Below are 22685 nucleotides of genomic sequence, written 5' to 3' on the forward strand. Positions count from 1 at the left end.
CCTCTAATTCCTATATTCTATATTAGACAGGACAAGCAATTCTCAGATATTGCTTTGAACAAATATTCATTATATTTCCATTGGGTTTTTTCCTCTCTTGTTTTTCAACCATGAAGTTCAGCAGCCGTCTCAACTGACCCAAAGAAATTTAACAATATCCTTCAGCTCTTCAGAAGCCAACAATCTTAATGAGGAGCAGTAAGAATGTTTTTAAATGTGTATTTTTCATTTTCTTCTACTCTAAATATAAAGAACCACTCAAACCCAAAAAGATGCTTAAATTAGCACACCAGGCTATCTAAGAACAAACTTGATGATCTGCCCCTGCTGCAAGGTTTGACTGGCACTGCTGACCTCACTTTATTAAACAAATGAGATTTGGAATGAATTATAAATCCATTCGGTTTGTATTACCCTTCATCTGAAGCTTAAACTCCCTGTCCACACCACCTAATTCTCCTCTCAGCATCAGGCCACATGTTCCTCGCCCTGCTGAGATGGCTGCAGCTGCAAAGAGCTGTCGGATAAAAGAAGGCTGAGTGAGGAACAGGGCTGAACACACGTTTCCCCATCGCTCCCTGAAGACACCCCCTCTTGGGAACAAAGAGTTTGAGATGAAGCATCACAACTTCCAGCGATGGTGGGAGCTGGAGGCTGGGAAGAGAGAAGGGGAATGGCGCTCCTGGGGAAACCCTCACGTGCACAGCTGATTCCTGCATCCATCCTGTACAGACCCCCCAGTCCCAATTGCTTTAAAGCACCACGTGAACAAGAAATATTTTACCTGCCCAGACCCCCTAAAAACCAAAAGTCCTCCAAGACACACAAATGAAATCCCACCACTCAAAGCTCAAAATCAATGTTGCTTGAATTTTGTTTGTCTTTTGATCTGCAAGTTAAAATCACATTTCTTAGTATATCAGGAAAATTTGGAGAAAAAAAATAAGACTTTTAGGAAAATTCTGAATTCTAGATGCTGATTTGAGAACAAGAGTAAAACATGAAGAGTTCATATGACTGTCAGGATGACTGGGACTGCTGCCAGCACTGGCTGCGGAGTCAGGCTGGGAACAGCTACCTGTGGTTTAGTGGCACAAACGCCAGACCGGGACCTAGAATATCTTTTTTCCCCCCCTAGAAACTGTCAATTTGGAGCTTAGCCAGGCTCAATCCTCAGCTAGTCTTCCCCCCACGTGTAACGTGCCAATGCCACAGAAGCAAGACATGGCTCAGGTCCCACCGCTTTGCTCTCTGTCCCTGCTCCTCCCTGGAAACGAGGAGCTAATTTTCAAGTGGAAGGCACCCGTCCTGCAAACCAAAGGAGGGACTGAAAAACTGTGCTGGCGTACTGAGAGGAAAGGGATGGAAAGCAGCAGCCTGAACGCGTGGGGATCTGCTGGTGGCAGAGGAGATGAGGGGCTGCACAAGAAAAAATAGTTACAAGAGGTTGCAGGGAGGCAGGCCAGAGGTTTCTGCTCTTGAAGTAAGGGAGCAAAGTAAAGAGAAAATATGTGCCAGGAACTAAACAGGGATGGCTGAGCGAGGGAAAAGGAGCTTTTGAGTCTTAAAGAAAACAAATGGGCAGATGCTGGGGCAAAGAGAGGCTGAGCAGTGACCTAATTTAAGGCTGAAAGGTGACGGATCCTCACAGCGGGTAGAGCCTGGTAGCTCCATTGACCTTTCCTTATGGCTCCACGTGAGGTTTGACCCCTTTCTCTTTTTTTTTTTCTCCTTTCTACAACAGTGTTCATGATATTGTTTATCTAGGGAAGAAGACTGGAATGAGCACAAGTTACCTTATGTTTGTAAAGTGCCTTGAAGATGAAAAACACATCAGAATGACTAATTACAATCACTGTAATGAGGGATCATGTCTGCAGGAAATCACAAGGCAGACTACGCTCTGCAACACAATTTTTGCAGGTGGAAGAATCTGAATGTTTTTATCCCTATCTAGATAAACCATTTTTACTTAAACCAGAATGATGATACAGAGCATATTTTTATTTCTAAACAAAAATTAACTTGAGTTTAATAGTTAAGGCACACGATTAAAATGGAGTACAACTTCATGTACTGGGCTGAGTTAATTTTGACTCAGAAGAGCAAGGTACTAGCAATTTGTAGAAACTAAACTAACATTCAGTTGTTTGGTAAGTCAGCAAGCAAAACATTTCTAAATCTCTTAAACTTTCTTCATTTTGACTGTCATTTTCTTTTTAACCTCTTCTGCACATTTTCATGTCAAAGAAACTGGTGTTACCGTAATTTTTCTTGTCCCAGTTCTCTGTTTGTGCATTCCAGAGGTAACTAGTCCCTCTCCAACATCCAAGTACTTCTACTCTGTTTTCCATTGTGAAAACATTTATAGATGATCTCAGGCAAACAGCTTTGGAGCTGAATGAGATTGAAAATAAATGGAAGTTGAAGTAATTTTAGATTTGCATTGACACTATAAACAAACTCTTTCAGTTCTTGCACTGAATTCCAGATAAGCACAGACATCGTGACACATTTCCAAAGCACGTCTGGCGACTCAAAGCACCAGCTCGGTGCTAAGGCTGTATGCCATTTAACGCTAGCTAATTGCACCTGATCATCAAGAGGCAAGGGATTCTGTATTAGCAGTGGGAGAGAGGAGGGGAGGAGAGGAGCTGAGGGGGCTGAAATGCCGTGTTGGTACTGCTCCGCGTGAGTGCCATCAGGCCACCGCGGCTTTGCAGCTCAAGGGTCACACGACAGCGAGCCCATCCTGGACTGTCATCTACACTGCTGTGATGTCCTGGAGCCCATCATAACCTCAGGACAGACATGGACCTGTTGGAACAGGTCCAGAGGAGGCCACGGAGATGGTCAGGGGGCTGGAGCTCCTCTCCTATGGAAACCAGGAGAGCTGGGGCTGCTCAGCCTGGGGAGGAGAAGGCTCCGGGGAGACCTTAGAGCAGCTCCCAGCACCTACAGGGGCCGGCAAGAAGCTGGAGAGGGGCTTTGTACGTGGGCACGTGGTGACAGGCCAAGGGGGAATGGCCTTAAGCTGGGAGAGGGGAGATGCAGATGAGCTGTGAGGCAGAAATTGTTCCCCGTGAGGGCGGCGAGGCGCTGGCCCAGGCTGCCCAGAGCAGCTGTGGGTGCCCCATCCCTGGCAGTGCTCAAGGCCAGGCTGGATGGGGCTGGGAGCAGCCTGGGCTGGGGGGAGGGGGCCCTGCCCGGGGCACGGGGTGGGACTGGGTGGGCTTTGAGGTCCCTTCCAACCCAAACCACTCTGTGATTCTAAAACCAGACCAGTGCCGTCAAAGGTACTGTGTACACATCAAGCCCCATAGGTAGCACAGCACTGCTACTGATTAAATGACGACTTCAGCAAAACTAAATCCTGATATATTTTTTCCCCCCTTCCAACCCTGTCAGTCGAGACTGTAAACACACCGCCGCAGAGGCTGCGTTTGTGTTGTGCTTCCCCCAGTGTGAACAAACTCTTTAGATGTTACTGAATATTAATAATGAATTTTATAAATGTTTCAAAACCTAAAAAAATAAATCCTCGAATTAAATATGATACAGATTTAGTTAATCTACAATACACACACAGTAATCACACAATCCTAGCATTCCTAGTACCCATTCCCCTACCTGTAAGTGGAGATGAACAGGAAAAAAACAAATAGTATGAACATTTCTGGTTTAAATTACTGGAATTACTCTAAAAATTCTTTACGAGTTAGCTTAGAAGTTATGCTGCTCATATTCGGTCACATTATTTTTAATGGAACAGTTTCAGGTATAGCTATGAGATGAAACTACTCTTTTTCTGTCATATTGCAAATAGATGATGAAAAAGCCCCACTATGGGAAAAAGATTCTGACAATTTTCGCCAGTCTCTAACCTCGCCCCTCTCCAGCCACAGGATCTGTCTTAGAGAAAACCACCTACTTTTTGTTGCTACTACCTCTTAAAAGCCCCACTCTGCTCCAACATCTCTATTTGGAGATCCAATGGTCTGGTTCCGTCCTCCGGAGGAACAATGCCAAGCTGCAATTGTAAAACGTCAAGTGCCCTGAACTCCAGAGGTCCACAGGTCCCTTCCCTACCCGGCTTGTCACCTCACCCTTTGTTCAGCTGGACCACACCACCTGCAACATCACCCAACAGTAAACCAAAGGCAGTTATTTTTCCAACATCATAACAGAAGCAGGAACCATGTGTTTAAAATCCCCACTGAAAAACCCTCTGGAAATTTTCTCTGTTTACTACAGAGCAAATTTATTCAGGTGAGGACAGCACGGCTGTAGCAAAGTATCCTGATAAATGAAATCTATATTCTTGAAGATCAATAACTCCCAATCTGCTGCTTCGCAGATTTCCTGCCTTGGAAGGTTGCCCAGGTTTGCCCAGGACATGGCAGGTCTTCTGGAGGAATGAGCTGTACGGGGAGCTACTACACAGGATTTGTACGGTGTACAACTCATTAATGTGAGAAACGATTTATCTGGAGAGTGTACCAGGGAGAGAGGCTGGTGACAGCGGCAGGAAAATGCTTCTTTTATACTGAAGGCGTAAGAAAAATGTGTATAGACTAAATTTAGTTGTGTAGACACGAGCTGCAAATTGTTATGGAAAGACATTGAGGATGTAGAAGGAGATCTTTTCAGGGAAACCCTAGCAATTTAATTTATTTTTGAAGCTGGATTGCTTGCTGTCCAGAAAGAACCGCAGCATCCAATTCAGTATTTCAGGTTCTTTAATAGCAGCAAAGAAGGATCTTTGGAAATTTCTTAGCTCCTGCTGAGCTAACAGTCAGTAAAAATGAAATAGTCCAGGGTAAGAATATTATCATGTAATATTCTGATGTATGAGGGACGTTCCAAGCTGTTTAAATTTCAGATAATTGTTAATTAACCACCATGTAAGCTTAATACTTCACATAAAATGTTAAACCACAGTGTATCTGTATCGCTAGTATTGCGTTCAAGATGTGTAAGATACAGCCATGGTCGGAACCCTTCAAACCAACTTGCTATATTCATTTGGAACATGCTCAAACACCGTATCTTTCCTCTCTGAAGACTGCCTCTGTCCTTCACAGCTCTCAGGACGGGCTTACGATCTGACATGGGATCCGAGCTGGATCCGAGCCTCGCACGGATTTTTGGCAGACAGGTGAATTTCACCACTATCTTGCTAGATGAAAGAAAAAGCCATTTGATGCTATCCCATGAGCCGGAAAAAAAGACATTTTAAGCCAAAGCATGGCATTTACCGTGTACTTTCGAATATTTTTCTTTTTTCTTTTTTTTTCTTTTTTTTTGGGGGGGGGGGAGGGGCAGGGGAGGGAGGAGGAAGGAGAAGCAGAAATAAATAAGCAGTGTGCATTTGTTTATTTATTTTTTTTTTTTCTGCTAGACCAACACTTTCAATTTATGAAGGAGCAGTGGAAAACATGTACTGATTTATAGACTGCGGCATCCACTGGCGAACTTGAAACACATTGCTGTTTGTACGTTTTACCGTGCAGGAGTTAGAATGCTGCCGTTTTCTTTACAGCTCCAGAGACAACACAAGCCTGTTTAAAAATAATATCTTATCGGTGTCAATGACACCCAGTATTTCTTGGCTTCAGTAGTTCGTTAGCGTTGACTAACACCAACTGCTCCACACAGGCAAAATTTCACCCTCTTCCCTCGCTGCTTTATTTACACCACTATTTTTCCTTCTCGTCCTGAGATACTCTAACCCACCAATTTTGAGTAAAGTCCCTGGATTAAGGGCTTTGTTGAAAATTACAAAGCTTCAGCAAAACAGAGAAAGAGCGAACACTTCAGAGCAGTTCAAAGGATAGGTCAGGCTGCCGTGCTAAGCGTGAGGATAAAGCTTTTAAGGGCAAAAGCCAAGAGAGATGGAGATGAGGCTGGAAAGCGCAACGCAGTGAAGAATAATGATCCAGGAGAGAAAACTATACCTATACAAGGGAAACTTGGAAGTAACAACATGTACTTTTGGAAACAAAGAGCTTAGAAGAGTAATGGGAAGTATTACTAACAAGGAGTCAAATCCATAAAGTAGAAGTGCAGCAAAATGCAGAAGTTTCATCTGAAAATGCTGATTTACTAAAGGTGAAAGGTGAACTTCAGCTTTACAGAAGACTGGTTTAAGGACCAAAAGTCAAACATAAGTGGAAAGGAGAGTTTCCTAAGAATACTATATCAAAAAATAGAAAGCAAAATGAAGAATTTTGAATGGATCTCAGACTATAAATAACAGGGATATTCACGGTGAAGGGTAGCAGTCTGTTCTCAGGCAAAACGAGATGCCCACACTCCTGCTTTCAGTGCAAGCCCACACTCTGTACTATTAAATTACAAATTTCTCAGGCACTTCTGGTCTAGAAGTGAGAGGTCCATTCCATTCCAGTTTGTGTATGGAGGATTATACCATCCTCTAAATTCATCTCACCATGAATGCTAATATTTAGGGTATAAGCCTCATGGTTGATCTTCCCTTGAGAAGTGCACCATGCGTTTTCCCCTGGGAAATTACTCTGCTAAGAGAAAGGGATCGTGATTTTTGAGAGGCTGAGCGACACAATCCTTCAAGAGCACAAAAAAAAAAAAAAAAAAAAAAAAAGCCAATGTTTTAAAACTAAGTGTCCTCTTCTCAAGTCCACAGCTGCCCATCAGGCAGGCTGGAGTGGAGGAGGCACAGCCTCACAGCAACTTCAGAACCAAACTCCTGAGTTTCTCTAAAAGCCTGGACGTAGCCCTGCAGATGTCCAGGGTAAAGTGACCTTCTTTTGACATCTCTTGTTAACTTTATGGGAACAGAAAGCAAAGTAGTGCCATTAACCCAAAGTGAATTGCCAGGCAGAGACACAGCTGGGTGATTATGGTACAGAAAAAGATTAACTGCTTTAGTGTACCAGACTGTATCAGTAGAGTCTTCTAAATATGTGTTACTGATGTGTTGCAGATCATGGAACAGCATAGCCAAAGTAGCTGCTGGACTACATTTGCAAACTGCATACGTAAATGTAAGAAGTTGATTTAAACTAATGTCAGAACATCCCAAATGAGAGGATTACCTTAATTCTACAGTGAAACCCTCAACTTCGAGCTTCCTGACATTTGAAAATTCATGTAAGACGGTCATATTCTCAGTGTCTATTGATTTTCTTTTTTCCCTTTCATTGAACAATACGAAAAGTTGTTTTTCTATCTATTCTTGATCTACTATCACCAACTTGAGTGACCAGAAAATATCTGTAACTAGGGAAGAGTTCTTTGAAAATGAATCATCTCCTCACACGCACACAAAATAATCACAGAGCAGTCCCGGGGACCTGAGCTGTGCAGAGGAATAGGAATACAGAATCACAGCGGTCCCTTCGATATCATTGCTCACTGAAAATTTTTGGAATAATGAAGATTCAGTTGTTTAATCTAACTATGAGGGAAAAGGAAAACACAGCATTTCCACTGCTATTTCTTTCGCAAGCAGGCAGAGCCTTCTCTCCTTTCTAGTTGTAAAATCTGAAAAAATTAAGACTGGTTATTCAGTCTAACAACGGTCTCTCAAGCGTGGATGCCGTGCTGTGTAATGTGGTGCAGGCTGAAAAGTGAGCAGCAGGTATTTTGCCTGCTGTTTATATAAACAGCTCATTAGCGCTATCAGCAGAAATGGGTGGGTGCAACTTTAAGACAGGCTGTTTTCAATATAGATGTCAAGGACGCTGCAGCTTTTAATTTACAGCTAAAATGCACTGGCCTGGTGCTCAGAAGAACAATTCCCACCGCCTGTATGCTAGCACCATAAAAAACTAACCGTGAAGCCATAAAGATGTAAACCAACAAAATAAAAACATGCGACTCCTGGCTTTTCCTTTCCAGAGAGGAACGTAATATTAAAATATCCTTTTAAATCAGCTACGACCCTAATCCTAGCGAGGTTCTCCTTACCCACTGTTAAAGGGTTAGTAAAAGCTTTGTGGGCAGCAGCCACGTGCTGTGGGAACCAACACTACCCCCGGCACAGGCACCGCGGCACCCACACGGTCCCAGCCCCACGCGGGCTGTACACTCACAGAAGTACTATTAAATCATTAAATCTGTCACAGCCTGGAATGACAGTATTTTTAGCATCATTTATTAACAACTTCTAAAATGCTGCATTAAGATAAGGGATAAAATTTGACCTTTTAAGCAAAGTTTCTATCAACATACTCATCTGATTCTGCTAAAAACTTGACTGGAAAACAGGAGCTGGTTGGATAATACTCTAGTTCTACCAGAAAATGACATTTATGTTTGCATTACATTTATGCAACAAAGACCGCTTTTCAGAACTCAAGCTTAAGGTTCTGAAATATTCTGACAAAGGCATTTCTACTTCTATATTTAAACATTTCGTGCCTGAAATATCCAAACACTGACACATGCCTACAACCCCCTGTCTACCAAGTCAAGCCCCCTCATCTCTGTGGACAGGTAACACCAGGACTCTCACCTTCCCACTGTGCAATGCTGAATGTAAATCCACCTTGCAATAAAAGATGCAAGTGCAATGAAATATTCTCATTTGAGAATACTTCCGCCTTCTTACGATGCGAACCACAGACAACCATTCTCTGATGAATTATTTTGCATACACGAGAAAAAAACACAAGGGTAGCTGAAGGATTGCATTACCTATTGTAACTGCCAGAAAAAGTCAGTCCCCCAAACTTCATGCATCTCTTTTTTATTTTCTCTGTGGCCATCAGACGCACATATATTCACCCTTAACACAGCAGTTAGAAATGTACCATTGATTTCTTTTTACTTTTTGTTTAGTACATTATCTTTAAGTGCTAGCTGGTGTACCGTTTACATAAAGCACTCCAAATAACTTACAGCAAGTTTAAAGCTCCCTGAAGGTCACTGGATGTAAACTGTTTACTATTCAACGTATAAGTTAGAGAGAAAAGACATGAAACATATTTGGACTTTTCTCTTCCCTTTTTACCTTGCCCTTGTCAAAGTAATGGATAATTTCTTGATATAGTTGGTCTTTCAACTGTCCTTGAGTCGCAGCCTGGTATCCATCCCGCTGGGTAAGGTGTGCTGCACATGCTTCTTCTGACCACTAAAGCATACAAGAAAGAGGGGAAAAGTGAAAGCGAATAAAAAGTTACAAAATACGTCAGTAAAATGAGCCTAAATAAAATACACATTTTTAATGTAAAGAAGTGGTACCACAGCTAATGCACCCACAACGGTGTTTTGTTTTGTTTTGTTTTTTTCTGCAGTTGTGTGCTTTGATTCCTTGGGCGCAAGGACCGTTTATTTGAATGCTGTAATTGGAGGCTAATTACAGCTATCAGCTGGAAGGAAGCTTCTTAAGGTGGCTTCCTCTCCTGGGTGAGTTTGATGAGACTGACCTTGGCCTGCTGATGGGTACAACCTGCTGCAGGCATAGTGAACACTTGCAGGTTTGTGTTGAGAGAAGCCTCAAAGCTAAGACATGTCAATACGAACGGAAAGGACTGCAGGCACAGAAATTAAATGGCTGAAATTCCTAGAGAAAGTTTGGAGTATGGAAAAAGCACAACTAACTTTACACAGCCTGTCTGTAATCAGTAGCTCTGGCTCTTCCAGCAAATGCCTAATGGATGAGGAGCAAGGCACAGATATTAAATTAATTTCCTCCTAGACCCGAGAGGACCAAGCAGTTCCCTACGTCCTTCTCCCAATTCCCTACATCCTTCTCCCATGCACCTGCATATTCTGGTGTCCACTAAGGGAGAAATGCTCTTCTTCCCCTCCCTCCTCTCCTCCCACTAGCATTCCTGATGACCTTCCTGGGGATGAGACCATACTGGAGCCTTTTCCCTAGACAGGATACTAACACTCTCGCCTACCCTTCCACCGCTGTCTATTTCCATGAGGCTAGCAGGAAAATAATACCTCAGAGACTCACAAACCTCTATCAAATCAAATCATAAACTTCCATTAAATCAAATGAAACTGCTCATAAACAGAAAAAGAGACAGACACAGGTGCTCCAATAGGACTTGCTGCCTTAAGAAACCAAGTTCAAAAAAATCAATTCATTAAAGAATTCACTTTCTCCTCTGGAAAACCAAAGCTACTAAAGGAGGAGGACTGCCCACTGAAATGAAATGGTGTAACTTTAGGAAAAGGAAAAAGAAGAGCGTGAAGCGGTCAGCAGCTCACAGATTTATTCACAGAACTACTATTAAATCATCCAGTCTTAACTCCTATATCTTAAGAAATTTCACATAATTACTTCTGAATCTGGCCAAAACATTTGTGTTTGGCTAAAGCAGACAACTTTGAAGACGGAGCCACACAAACTTCACAGACTCCACAGTGCAATGGCATTTTTTTCAGCATGCTAAGAGCCACTATCTTCTGATAGTTTTGAACTTCTTAATTCTGACTGCATGGGTTAAAAATACAACCAGAGCCTCTTTTCTCAAGTCCTCTTCATCAGCTTGCAGCAATCTGGAGAAAACGATGGTGGCTCTCTCTCCACAGAGATGGCCTTCTTGCAAATTTAAAGGTGAAATCCTCGAAAGCTCTCAGTCTTGACCTAAATGTGATCCCATTAAAATCAGCGCAATGAAATATATGTCAAGGATGAGTGTTGGTGAAAATCCTGTCCTCAAGGTCTGACCGAAAAACTCAATTGCTTGAAGTTACACACCCCAACATCACTGCTTCTCAAGCAATACTGAACTCCATACACTACTAACTACTGGTAGTAACAGGACACCTAGATCTATACATTTTCATGATAAAAAAAAATCAAAGTATAATGTAATTATATTTAGAAACAAACATCCACTTAGTGATGAAAACCTTAGTGATGATAAATACTACCCTTACATTTGCCCTCTTCTATGGATTTGCATTATAAGAAAAGAAAGCCGGCTATTTCTTTCCAGTAAATTAGAGGAGTATATTAAGATACTCATCTGGTCTCTGAAGATGTTCTGTAAGAAAACCCCAAATTGGCTAAACTCTATTTTAAAGTCACAAAAAGCACATTGACTAACAACTTCAAGCTATAACAGGTAAAAGTTTGAATGATATTTTACGGCGTGGTTCATTCCATCATTTTTCCAGGAAACGCTGCACCTGTGGAAGGGAATGAATGCTTTATCTTGTCTAAAAGGTTCATTCACGTCAAGTGTGATGAGCAAGAATTACAGAATTCCCTCGTGGGAAGAAGAGAGACCTCTATAGCCACCGAGCCACTCCAACTTCTACCCACAACTGACGGCACCAGCCTGTGTGATGGAAGGTGTCAGAGCGTCACGTCTTCACCTCCCTGGTACACATCTCAACACATAAAATTTCATTCCCAAATAAATGACTGTACTCTTCCCCGTGAGGGCGGCGAGGCGCTGGCCCAGGCTGCCCAGAGCAGCTGTGGGTGCCCCATCCCTGGCAGTGCTCAAGGCCAGGCTGGATGGGGCTGGGAGCAGCCTGGGCTGGGGGGAGGGGGCCCTGCCCGGGGCACGGGGTGGGACTGGGTGGGCTTTGAGGTCCCTTCCAACCCAAACCACTCTGTGATCCTATGATTATATGATCCAGCATGCCGTGTGCAACAATCGCCCGTGCTTTCAGTAATGAATAAAGCTATTGCTACAGTGCTTTTGCATTCTAGATAAATCTTACTGATGTTTTCTTACGTAATAACCCTCTATTTGTTTTAAAACACAGTAAATACATCTCTAAGTGTCTTAATTTAAATTGCACATCTACGCTTTGCATCATATTTAGTCTTATTATAGCTTGGATAGAGTTTACTCGATTTTGAGGTACGAAGAATTGCCAGTGCAACCGTCAGAAGTATTTAACACCTTCCACTTTTCAGCTTTTCAAAATAGATATTTTACACTCACATTTTTCTTGGGATTGCTTAGATCAAATCAAAGATTGCTAAGAGCAATTTGCTGCTTAGAATGAGATAAATTTCCTTTATGAAGTCGGGTACAATTAGCATAGCTTCTGTAGCAATACCGACGGCTTGCAATAATACAGAAGGTTGCAATGTGCTCACCATTGGCATGAGAAGTAGATCAAGGGGGAAATGGAGTTCTCAGTTATTCTGTCCCTGACACTCTGCTCCACACGACTGCGAGCACTACCATCCTTGAAGGAAGCAGAAAGAGATCCAGGTCTCCCTGCATCTCTTTCTGCTTGTGCTGAGATGCAAGGAAGAGAATGGGACTAAAGCAAATGCTTCAGAAGACGCTAATTCTTATAAAATGTAGATGTTTACTTTTTATATTGGCTGCTTTTTAAAATTAGAACATCAAATTCCCTGCTAATAACTCGGTGATGACGAGGCTATATTAAACGTAATTTCATGGCCCAAGTGTCCGCTGTTCAGTGCGGCATCCTTCTGTATGATAATGTCAGGAACATGGTTGGTACATGTGCTGTGACATTTGTGACAAAATGTTAACAAGCTGCTTGTTAGGGACACCACCATCTATCCAGAAAGTTCTCAGTGAGATTACTGATTATAAATCAGGGCTTCATTACATTTCTGACTGACCCTATATAGTGATAAAAATTTAAATGCTTTACTTACATGCACTTTGTATAGATGGCATGTTATTAATATATATTTCAGGTTACACCAATACATTCCTTGAAGAACAGCAGTATTGTTATGTCTCTTTAAATGTGCTATGAACCGTGTAACATTCTGTTAAAATTATATGTACCTTTTAAAGACATGAACTTGGAAAGAAGACCATTTGAATCTCCCTTTAATTTCTCAAAATCAAACCTGAATTTATAGATACCCAAGAGTACTCCACAAGTCTGTAGTACTTCCTTGTATTGCCTTTGCAGAAAAAAAAATATTCTGCAGAGAGCTGATTTACAAAAATGCGTTTAGGTGCTTCCAAACATTACATAATTTTGATACTTAAGAGCAATTTAAATTACAGCTTTGCAGTCTATAACTTGCAGTCTTGATCATGCTTCCATCCCTTTCAGATCAAGACGAGTAAAGCGCGCTCTGACATACACTAACGCCTGAGGGGTGCCTTCCTGGGTGTATTAAATACATGTGCAAAAGATAAAACTGACATAAGAAGCAGCACACAGTTGTTAATTAGATGAAAATGCAGATCTAAGAGTGACAAACAGGACTACTATTGGTTACTGCAAACAGGATTTTCAGAATTTGCAAGGGATGTTGGTGTTTACCTTGAGAAGCTTTGCATGCAGAAGTAACGTGTAGGCAGCTTCTGTATAGTTATCACATTCTTTGTGCAAGTCACACAGCTTGTACAGATACCTGCAAGGAATAGAACCAATGGTTTTTACAATGGATTGGCTCTTAAATGTTACAAAATAATTTATTTCGAGATGGGTCAACTGTATCTTCGGTCAACTAAATATATGTGGGATTATTTAACGCTGATATTTCTATGTGCAGACAACCTTTAGGACCATTTGCATTTCTGTTGTGTTCTTTTTCCAATGCATATAAACGATTTGTGATGAGTAATGAATCCAATACAGATTTTGTGCAAGGGTATCGCTCTAATTGTTCGGCTATGGAGACAGACATGCCTTCTTCCTTAACTTCAATAGCATCACGTCTCTGGGAAGGGGGCTCTCTTCATTTGCTTGTTGGGATTTTTTAGTGACAATTTAAACAAACAAACAAACAAACCAACCAACCCAACACAAAACTATTCACACTGTTTTTTGAAAAAGCCAGTGAAAATACAGAACTTTGACATTCATCATGACACATTATAAGTTTGTTAACAGAAATAGGAGAGAATTTGGGTGGGGTTTGACAGTGAGAAACAAAATGTCTTTATACAGATGCTGAACAGGGCAGCCCTATGACTCACAACCTTACCTGTTTGTCCCCAGCTACCAATCCTGCCTTTTGTTAGATTTCCTTTTCTTTTTGCAAACTAAATAAAGCACTGATTAAACCCATTTAAACAACAGGAAGCGAGTTCACAAGCGAAAATTCTTCCATAAAGGTAACAAGCATCTGAGAATGAATTCATTAATAATATTTAGATACCTAAAATAGCATTAAAAACAAAAGCTTCATCATTTTAGCACAATGGTCTAGCCAATTTTAAGCTGAAGTACAAATAGAGGACTAGGAACCCTGAGGTTTACAAAACCCACGACAGCATATTACCATTTTTACTTTGTGTGAAAATAGATTTTGAAAGGTTCCTAAAAGCTTTAAATTTAAAATTGGTATCAGTCATGATACTATTTAATAGTCCTTTTTACCGCAAGTCACATATTTTGTACCGTGCCAGGAGGCAAAATTATTTCATTACTCAGCTTTCTTTTGACTTATTTATTTTCTTCGTGTGACAACACTCCTGAGTATTTCAGTGTTCACCATAATATAACTGAAGGAGCTGGGGAAGGGGGACAAAAAAAAAAATCTCATGACTAATTCTGATGGACACTGTTCTCCGTGAAGATAAGCTTTTGAATGTACTTAAGGTTCAGTCAAGGTATGTTTTTTCATTACTTCTTTCCCTCCAGCCCCCAAGTGACTTCTTAATATGAAATTAATTTTCTCCAATTACACTACAGTAAGTCAAGCAGAGTTTGTCACTGGTCATGTTTACAAACCTTATGTACATTTCTTCTCTCTCAATCTCCTTGTAGAAATTCTGAAAAACAACATAATTTTGTTACAAAGTATTTGATTTCACAGTCTGGAATGTATACAGATCATGCTCTAAATGAAAAATTCATAATTGCATAACATCAACCTGAAAACTGCAAAATGAAATTTGCCTCTAGTGATAGAACACAGGTTATTTAACTTATGAAGTCTAATGCTGTGCTGTTTCCTGATGTACTGTATAAGGGCTTATGTCTCATTGCAAAGGTTAAGAATTTGCAAGAATAGTAATGCTGGAAATTTGCTTCAGGCATTTGCAAGTCACACATCATTAACCATTTTCAGTTGAAATTTTGTACTATACAAAACCATAATTTTTAAGCAACAGTTGTTCTACGGATTTAAAACTCCAAACCTTAGTTGAGCAATATATCATCTGCTCTTGAATTCTAATGGTTTCTTTGGAAATAAAAAAGTTAGATTAGTGTTATTTATCTGGTTTGATATTCCACACATTATCATCACTCTCTTCAGAAATGTCTGAATGCCTCCGGTCTTGAGATAAACTAGTTAACACTACAAATACTGTAAATGCAATATATGATAAATTGGGTGAGATATTGAAGGCATTTCTGCATCTAATTTAAAGTTTGTCTTCAAAAGTTAAAATGCATCTAAGCAAACAAGATACAAAGAAATTTCTCCTTCTCATGAATTAAAGCATATTTCAATGCTAAATCAAACCAGTCTGAGTAGCCACTAACAGGTGCACAAGCCCAGTACTAGCAGATGCACAAGCCTGATACAAAACTGTTCCCTTCAAAGAGAACCAAAATACAAGACAGAATCTACGTACCACAGCTGGAAACGATGGATCATTCAGTGGATATCTGACATAACTGCTCGCTGGTTTTGAGTTCAACTCAAAAGACAAACCGAACCACGTACTGCTGTTTTTTCTTACTTGTGTTTTGTTTGCTTTTGTAAAGCAGCAGAGACTTCTGAGTCAGGTGGATCAATAATGTAAAGCCATTTTCTCCTAATATTGCTCCCAGCTATTCTGCCCTCCCGATGCAGCTCAAGAAGCGACACCAAATCAACCAGGCTGGGAAGAGGCTTGGGCAGTGCGTTGACACCATCGCATGTTGCATTTGCTACAATTCCCTCTCCTCCAAGGAGCGGCTGCTGGTCCTGCCCCATCCCTGGGGCAGGTTCCCACATCCCCTCATGCTGTGCAGGCCAACACGTGGCTCTGCAGCAAACGGGCCAAGGAACTGGTGGGGATGGAAAATAACCGGATTGGGAGAGCGTGAGCTTTCAGCAAAATCCCTCCTTGGATCTGCTCTGCTACCTGGGCAGCACGCTGGCTTTTGCCAGGATCATCAGGGGTGAGAACAAGCAGATGAGGCAACAAATAGGGCTTTCCCCCTGCCCCCCCCCCCCCCCCTTTTTTTTTTTAACATCAGCACTGGCTTAAATGCATATCAAAACCTGAGTTAAACTACAGTCAATACAGGCAAACTTAATCCTATGAAAGCCTCTGCATCGTTAAAGCCCCAATTAAGAACTCTTTTGAGAACTCAGGTGGGAATTGTGCTGAATATCAGCCCTGGGTTGGATTTTCACAAAGGCATAAATTTCACTTCAGGTGCCTGGAGAATGATGAAAAGACTGAGCTGGCCCTGGGAGGGCAAATGGCACTTTAAAATCAAGCAGAAGTTTTAAATCACGCCTACAGAAACCAAAGGCAGGTTCTGCCCCACCATGCTTTCCTTGCAGGCTCCAGCAGCAGGGTCGTGTGTGGATCTCTCACCGTGATTTAACTTGACAGCAGTAAATCACCCACAAAATTTATCATCTGCAAATACTTGAAAAATTCAAATGACAAAAGCCAGCATCATGAGATGCTGTTAGACACACTTAGAGAGAACAAAACCCACCCCCAAGTGTGCCATCAGTTCCCCCCGCAGTTGGTATGGCGAGAATTACTAGGGGGAGACTCAGAGTATGATGATAAAGGAAAGGAGAAATAAATTCACCTTCCTAAGGCAATTGTCCCAGTTTTATAAATTGTTGTCATGTTTCAGAGTGTACGGTGTATGTGATTTTTTAATTTCCTATTTGCTTGGTGTGAACTAGCCGGCTTTTCTAATGCAAATTCTGCTCCGGAGGATGCGATGACTTTTCAGCAGGCAACCTAACGGCACTTGCTAGATCAACAGCCGATGACAACTCTCCAAGCCCCTCCTCTTTTCCCATGTCCTCAACATTCTGATGCGTTTTGATGTGCACAGAGAGGAAAAAAAACCCCAACCCTAAAAATAAAATCCCAATATCTGATTTTGATGCCTCTGTCCTCTCTCCCATTCTAATGGGCACTGCTTCACTTCTTAACGCGACAGTGCAGCACAGGAGCATACACACAGGCTGAGGACATTTGCATTACTTGCAGGTGCTGAAGCTACAAACTACTCAGATCTTTCCAAACCAGCCTGAATGAAATCTATCAGCCATATCATATAACAGTAAATGCTGTCTGTGCCCCATGTACTTCAACAAAATAAAAGCTTTAATAAAGATATAGGGATGAAAGCTCTGAATCCTTAGTGGCTAACGGTTTGGGATTGACTCCTATTGGAAAAATCAAATCTAGCTAGTACGGTGTTTGGGGGTCCCTAAAATTTAATTTGACATTTTTACATATGTGCTGATTTTGTGCTAGTAAAATCTCATACTCTAATGCTTCCACCAAAAAGCTTGATGTGCGTGCTACGGGGACAACTTCTACTGCTTCAAGCTCTAGCCTAAACAGACAAAGATTTGTATTGTAGTATAGATACTGCAGAATTTCTGGAACTAAGAGTAGGGAATTTCACATCAGTGAAAAAAACCCGAGCTTTTTCTACTGTGAATGAAATAGTAACACTCAAATTTCTTCAAAAATTGTGAATATGAGAGGTGAATAATACGCAGAACACAAATGGGATTGCAAATGCATGAAAACGTCAGTAGCAAACTGCCTGTAACTCCAACATTCTGTATGTCAGTGTCTGTCTGCATACAGTCATTCATACATCATTTGTAAGTCAATGAACAGCCCTCAAAGATCAGGCCCTGAAACATGTTTTCTTAAATCTTTCCTTAGAATCAATTAGAGAAATAATAACCCATTTTTTCATAGATTGACCTTCACTGAAAAACAGAAAAAATCCTAAAAGCATTTCAAACTTTCATGAGAATCCCAAGAGGTACGCTGTTTTACACAAATCTTTTGTTAAAGATGTAAAAAGAAGAACGCAGTAGACATTTCAGGGTGGTGACTTCTCTTGGCTTACCAGCACGTTGACGGTGCAGCTCATGCGGTTCTCCTTGTTCTCGTCATGCATTATGGTCCTGTAGTCCAACAACCTCTCCATTAAGCGGACAACAAGTTTCACGAAATTTTCTCCACTCTTAGCAAGGTATTTGTGTTTTCTGCAGTGCTCCAAGAGACTGAAAACCCAATTACATTTGCCTTGTTAATCACATGCAGAAAAACCCCTCGACTCAGGTGTGCAATTTTAAATATTGTGCATCATTAACAGATTTTAATTATTTCTGGGCTACAAAGTTCTTTGTAGCCTAATTGCTCTCTCTCCTGACTTTACTGTGACATAAATCTTGCTGCTGATCAACACTTACATTTTGTCAAATAACACTTTGTACTGTTCATCTCCTCTGCCTCCTTCCACTTCATGATCCAGTTTCGTGATGATCTCATTTTCAAACTATAATTAAACAAAGCAAGCGTAAATAATCAGATGGCAAATATTTCACTTTATTGCTGTAGCCTCAATGGTTCACAGATTGGTTGGGTACCTTGGTGAGGTGCTTAGCCACTATTTTAAAGCTTGGTTGACTTTAAGAGTTTGCATTCTCTGACATCAGACTATTCACAATGATCTCCTGCCCTACAAGGACTTTTTGGTTGAGGAAATCATTGGTCATGTTGTTAAATGAAGTGTAAATATTTGCATTATGGAAAACCAAGTAAGGAGATTAATGACGAGAATGAGGGCAGGGAAAAAGACAACACAAAGCCAGGCACAGAATGCCCCCTGCAATAACACAAAGCCAGGCACAGAATGCCCCGTGCAATAATGGTAATAGCAACAAAAGTAAAATACAAACCTGTTGAAAGCTCTAAGAGTGAGGATATATAACAACTAAGGCTGGGCAACTCAGGCAGATGCACACCCCAGCATCACCGACATCCCTTTTTAGCCTACAGATACTGATCACAGTGGGGCAAGACTTGATAAACCCGTTAAAGTCACTGCAGACGGGAAAAAAGCTGTCTCAAACAAGGGTAATACTTCGATTTGGGCAACAATAAGAGAATGTAAACTTAGGTGGGCATTAGATCATATTTTAAATGTAAACTGGGTAATTCACTGGCTTTTTAACGATTACAGAGGGCTGTACCTTTTGCTGCTATGTTCCCTAGGGCCCAGGTTAGGAAAGAATGCGAACTGGTAGTGGAGGAAGGCTTGCTCCAGAGCCTGCTGCTATGCAACAAACTGGTTTAGACATCTAATTCCTAACTCTTTGTTAAATATGCACAGGCATCTGCACCATCAGTGACACGACCTGCTGTAGAGACCTTAGGTGCAGAGCCCGGGTGCGCAGGGAGCCTGTGGCAGGGGAACGGGAGCCCGTTAGACTGCAGTTTATTGACAGAAGAGTTGTCTTCACGTTTTTTCCCTGCGACTTCCTTAAGCCACCCCTAACTATTCCAATGAGAAGCAAAGGGCCACCTGCACAAGAACAGAGCGTACTAACATTTTGTAAATGTCAAGAGATGTACTTTGCCTCTGCAGTTAATATTAACGGCGAATAATGTACAAATGAAAAAAGAATGGACTGTCTGCGGCTTGATATACTTGCAGACCGAGGACACACTTCCACGACCACAGCAGCAGCCTGTGGACTCCATCTCGAAGCTCTGTTCAAGCCACGAGCCTTCCTTCCCCTTCCCCACCTTTAAGCTGTACCAGTCACATAATGGCATTTCTTACTTTTTTATAAATTATTTTCATTGGTGGAAGTTACCGATGTCACTACATTAGTGACAACGGCATTAGCTCCTCTGTTACAGCCGCCAGGCAGTGCCCGATCGGCAGAGGGGCTTCTGTACCTGGGGAAGGCAGGCTTTTGCAGAAAGCCTGGAAGCAAAATTACTTTGCTTTCACCGCGGACAACTGCAGGGAGGCAACAAGGACAACCTCAAAGAGCGCTGCAGTACAGGTCACGTGCTAAAGATGTAGCTGATATCTCTGCTGAAAGGCAAAAATCAAAATCTATGTACCAAGAAAAAAACCAAACCAAACATCCCCGCACAGAGCCCTGCCAGCCCAGCAGCCGAGGGCTGATAGCGCGCGTGGGGGCAATGGGACCACCATCCCAGAGCACCCAGAGGCCAGGGCTGGGTGGCTGAGCTCGGCTGCGGTGCCACCCACGGCAGGCTGAACCACAAGCACGTGCCACACGTGGCCACCCCACTCGTGCTGCTGCCCTGGCCACAGCACCACTGCTCAGCACAGCGGCCAAGGGGCAGGGGGGACGGTGGGGGACAGGGATTTTCTACACGGGCAGCCCCATGGGGGAGCTGGGGATGACAAGTGGTTATCTCCAGCCAGCAGCGAGGCTCAGAGTAGTTTAGCTAGGAAGAGAAACTGGGTTTCTTTAGTCCACACAGTGAAATTCTGCTGGCATATTAATTTCAGTGAGGAGTACGAGATCACCTTTGCCAGCAGACTCACGTCATGATGAAACTCTAAGACGGTGCTTTTCACCACCTTAATTTACATCACCTTGAGGAGGCACAGTAGCTACGTCCATCACCAACCTCCTTCTGCCAAGGTACGTTGCATTTTAAGCTCTGCCCACAGAGTCCCACCTCAGCCAACAGTGTTTATCATAACGCCTCTACCAAGCCCAAACAGACATGCCCTTAGTTGTGCCACAGTCCTTTTCTCCTGAAATAGCTGCTGCGTGCGTGGGGCAAGGTAAACCTGGGCAGAACAAGAGAAAAGCCTGCAGCAAGTGAGGGTGAGGAGAAGCATTTCGGCTACCCCTACAGCTGGAGGCACCTGCCTGCTCTCCTGGAAGGACCTCTTCTGCTGAAGCCCACCACAGCTGTGAACAAACACACGCCGGCCAAGTTGAACCTGCGTACAAAATGTGGCCGTGGGTTGCAGAGAAATTCCTGCTTTGCTAAGAAAAATCCTTTTGAGGGAGAAATACACACTGGTATGAAGGATTTGCTTGATAAACTGTGCCAATGCCAAAATACTCCTCTTTGTTAGGACAACTCAATCTCTGAGCATCTGAACAGGCTCAACAGCAGTAATGCAAAAATCCACAGTCAGATCCAGGACACTGCTTTGTCTCCCTTCCAAATCTCCATCTTCTTGTCAGCACCAACTGCAGTAACGTTCGCGTAATTTCCTACCTTCACGTGCAAGTCCAGACACTTTTTCCTCTGCATTTGAGTTGGGAAATTTATTTTTACACACCTGGCAGCCTAGAAGAACTGTGTTACAAAGAGAAAAAAAGAAGTATCTGTGCTCTGAGCTCAGTGACTACAAGCTATCGTGATAGTAACAGCAGAAAACTGATAATAACTGCTCACCTGCTGCTCAGAGCAAATTCAGGCTGTTGTCTAACAACATGCACAAGTCAATCGACCTGCGAGCTGTCAGGAAAGCCGAGCTACAGGCTGTATCGTGCACATAGCGATAAAATCAGCCAAGAGATATTCCATCTCAGAACAATTTCTATTATTATCTGTGACTGTTTTAAAGATGAAACCCCCAAACTCTGATTAAAAAATTGAAAAGGTGCTCTTCTCTTCCCCAAATGATCCCCAGAATCACAGGAACACTGACTGGAAGAGACCTCAAAAGTAATTTTGTCCAGCCTCCCCAGTGATGCAGGATTACTGCCGACACTAGATCTGGCCATCCATGACTTGCTTAGCCAAGTACTGAACATCTCCATGGCTGGGTGAGTCCACAGCCTCTCTGTTCCACTCACTACTTTCCTTGTGAAGAACTGAATGGAAAGCGAAGGGAAATAAAGTTTTTAGTACAATGAATCCCTTATCCAAAAATGACAGGAAAATGACAAAAGGAAGAATAATGCAATCCACCCCCTCTAGGAAGCGCAAACAAGCTGAAACACGTTCCCATAGTACAAGGACATGTCAAGTAAAACACTGAAGCAACACAATGATGAAACAGAGAAGTTCACAAAATTCATGCTCTCTAATGGGAACAGAAAGAAATTGACTTTCTATACCAATGTGAAAAATGACACTTGCTGTCAGTGTGAGCCCTTTAGGTGGTGTGTTTTTTAGCAAGAGATTACTGAGACAAAGAAGAGCAATTACATTTGTCATACAGGATCTTAAGTATCTTCCTGACACCGATTTTACTTAAATTTCTGTAAATCTAGGCTTTGTTGGGCCATCTCCCTAACGGCCCTCTTGGGCTGAACAGAACTAGACTTGTGGCATTTCTGGGGTTTTAAGGAGTATTAACAATATCTTTGGTCTTCAATCATTCTTGATACTTCTCAAGGAATCGATATGGTGCTGTCAACGCAAGCTAGATGACTAAACGTTATTTAACATAGTTAAAGTTCCTTCTGCAGTCTTTCCACAGAAGAACGTTTCATCAACACAAGCTGAGGTTTATGGAGCTGTTGTCTTCGAACATGGCCCTGGAGTTGCACAAGCTCAATGCTCCACGATAGTTCCCCTGGCATCTGATGATAAAGTCTCGATTTTCCCTTTTCCCCTTTTCTTCTTTTATTTTTCTTCTTCTTTTTTTTTTTTTTTAAATGCATAGAATAGCACAAAGTAGGCCTGCAACTATTGTGATGGAATTTACTTCCAAATGAAGTAGCGCCCAATTGTCAATGTTTACATTACAGCCAACGACGTTTGCCGAGGCTCTTTCTGGAGGCTTAGGGGTATATATGGCACAACCAGTGAGTCGGAGTCATA

At 42.1% G+C, this 22685-nt stretch overlaps 1 protein-coding gene across 2 annotated transcripts in view; it reads right to left on the minus strand.

Annotated features, from left to right (window-relative positions):
* The window catches only part of DOCK1 (dedicator of cytokinesis 1), a 319129-nt gene that overhangs the window by 49327 nt on the left and 247117 nt on the right, over positions 1 to 22685 (minus strand). For both annotated transcript variants that reach the window (XM_037399460.1, XM_037399459.1), the window contains exons 34-38: positions 18317 to 18402; positions 17971 to 18127; positions 14641 to 14681; positions 13225 to 13315; positions 8996 to 9115 (exon numbers count right to left, since the gene is read on the minus strand). In XM_037399460.1, the coding sequence (XP_037255357.1) occupies positions 8996 to 9115; positions 13225 to 13315; positions 14641 to 14681; positions 17971 to 18127; positions 18317 to 18402 (495 nt within the window). The remainder of the gene's footprint in view (positions 1 to 8995; positions 9116 to 13224; positions 13316 to 14640; positions 14682 to 17970; positions 18128 to 18316; positions 18403 to 22685) is intronic.

Source organism: Falco rusticolus, chromosome 9, assembly GCF_015220075.1.
Source record: "Falco rusticolus isolate bFalRus1 chromosome 9, bFalRus1.pri, whole genome shotgun sequence".
In the NCBI taxonomy this organism is placed as follows: Eukaryota; Metazoa; Chordata; class Aves; order Falconiformes; family Falconidae; genus Falco; species Falco rusticolus.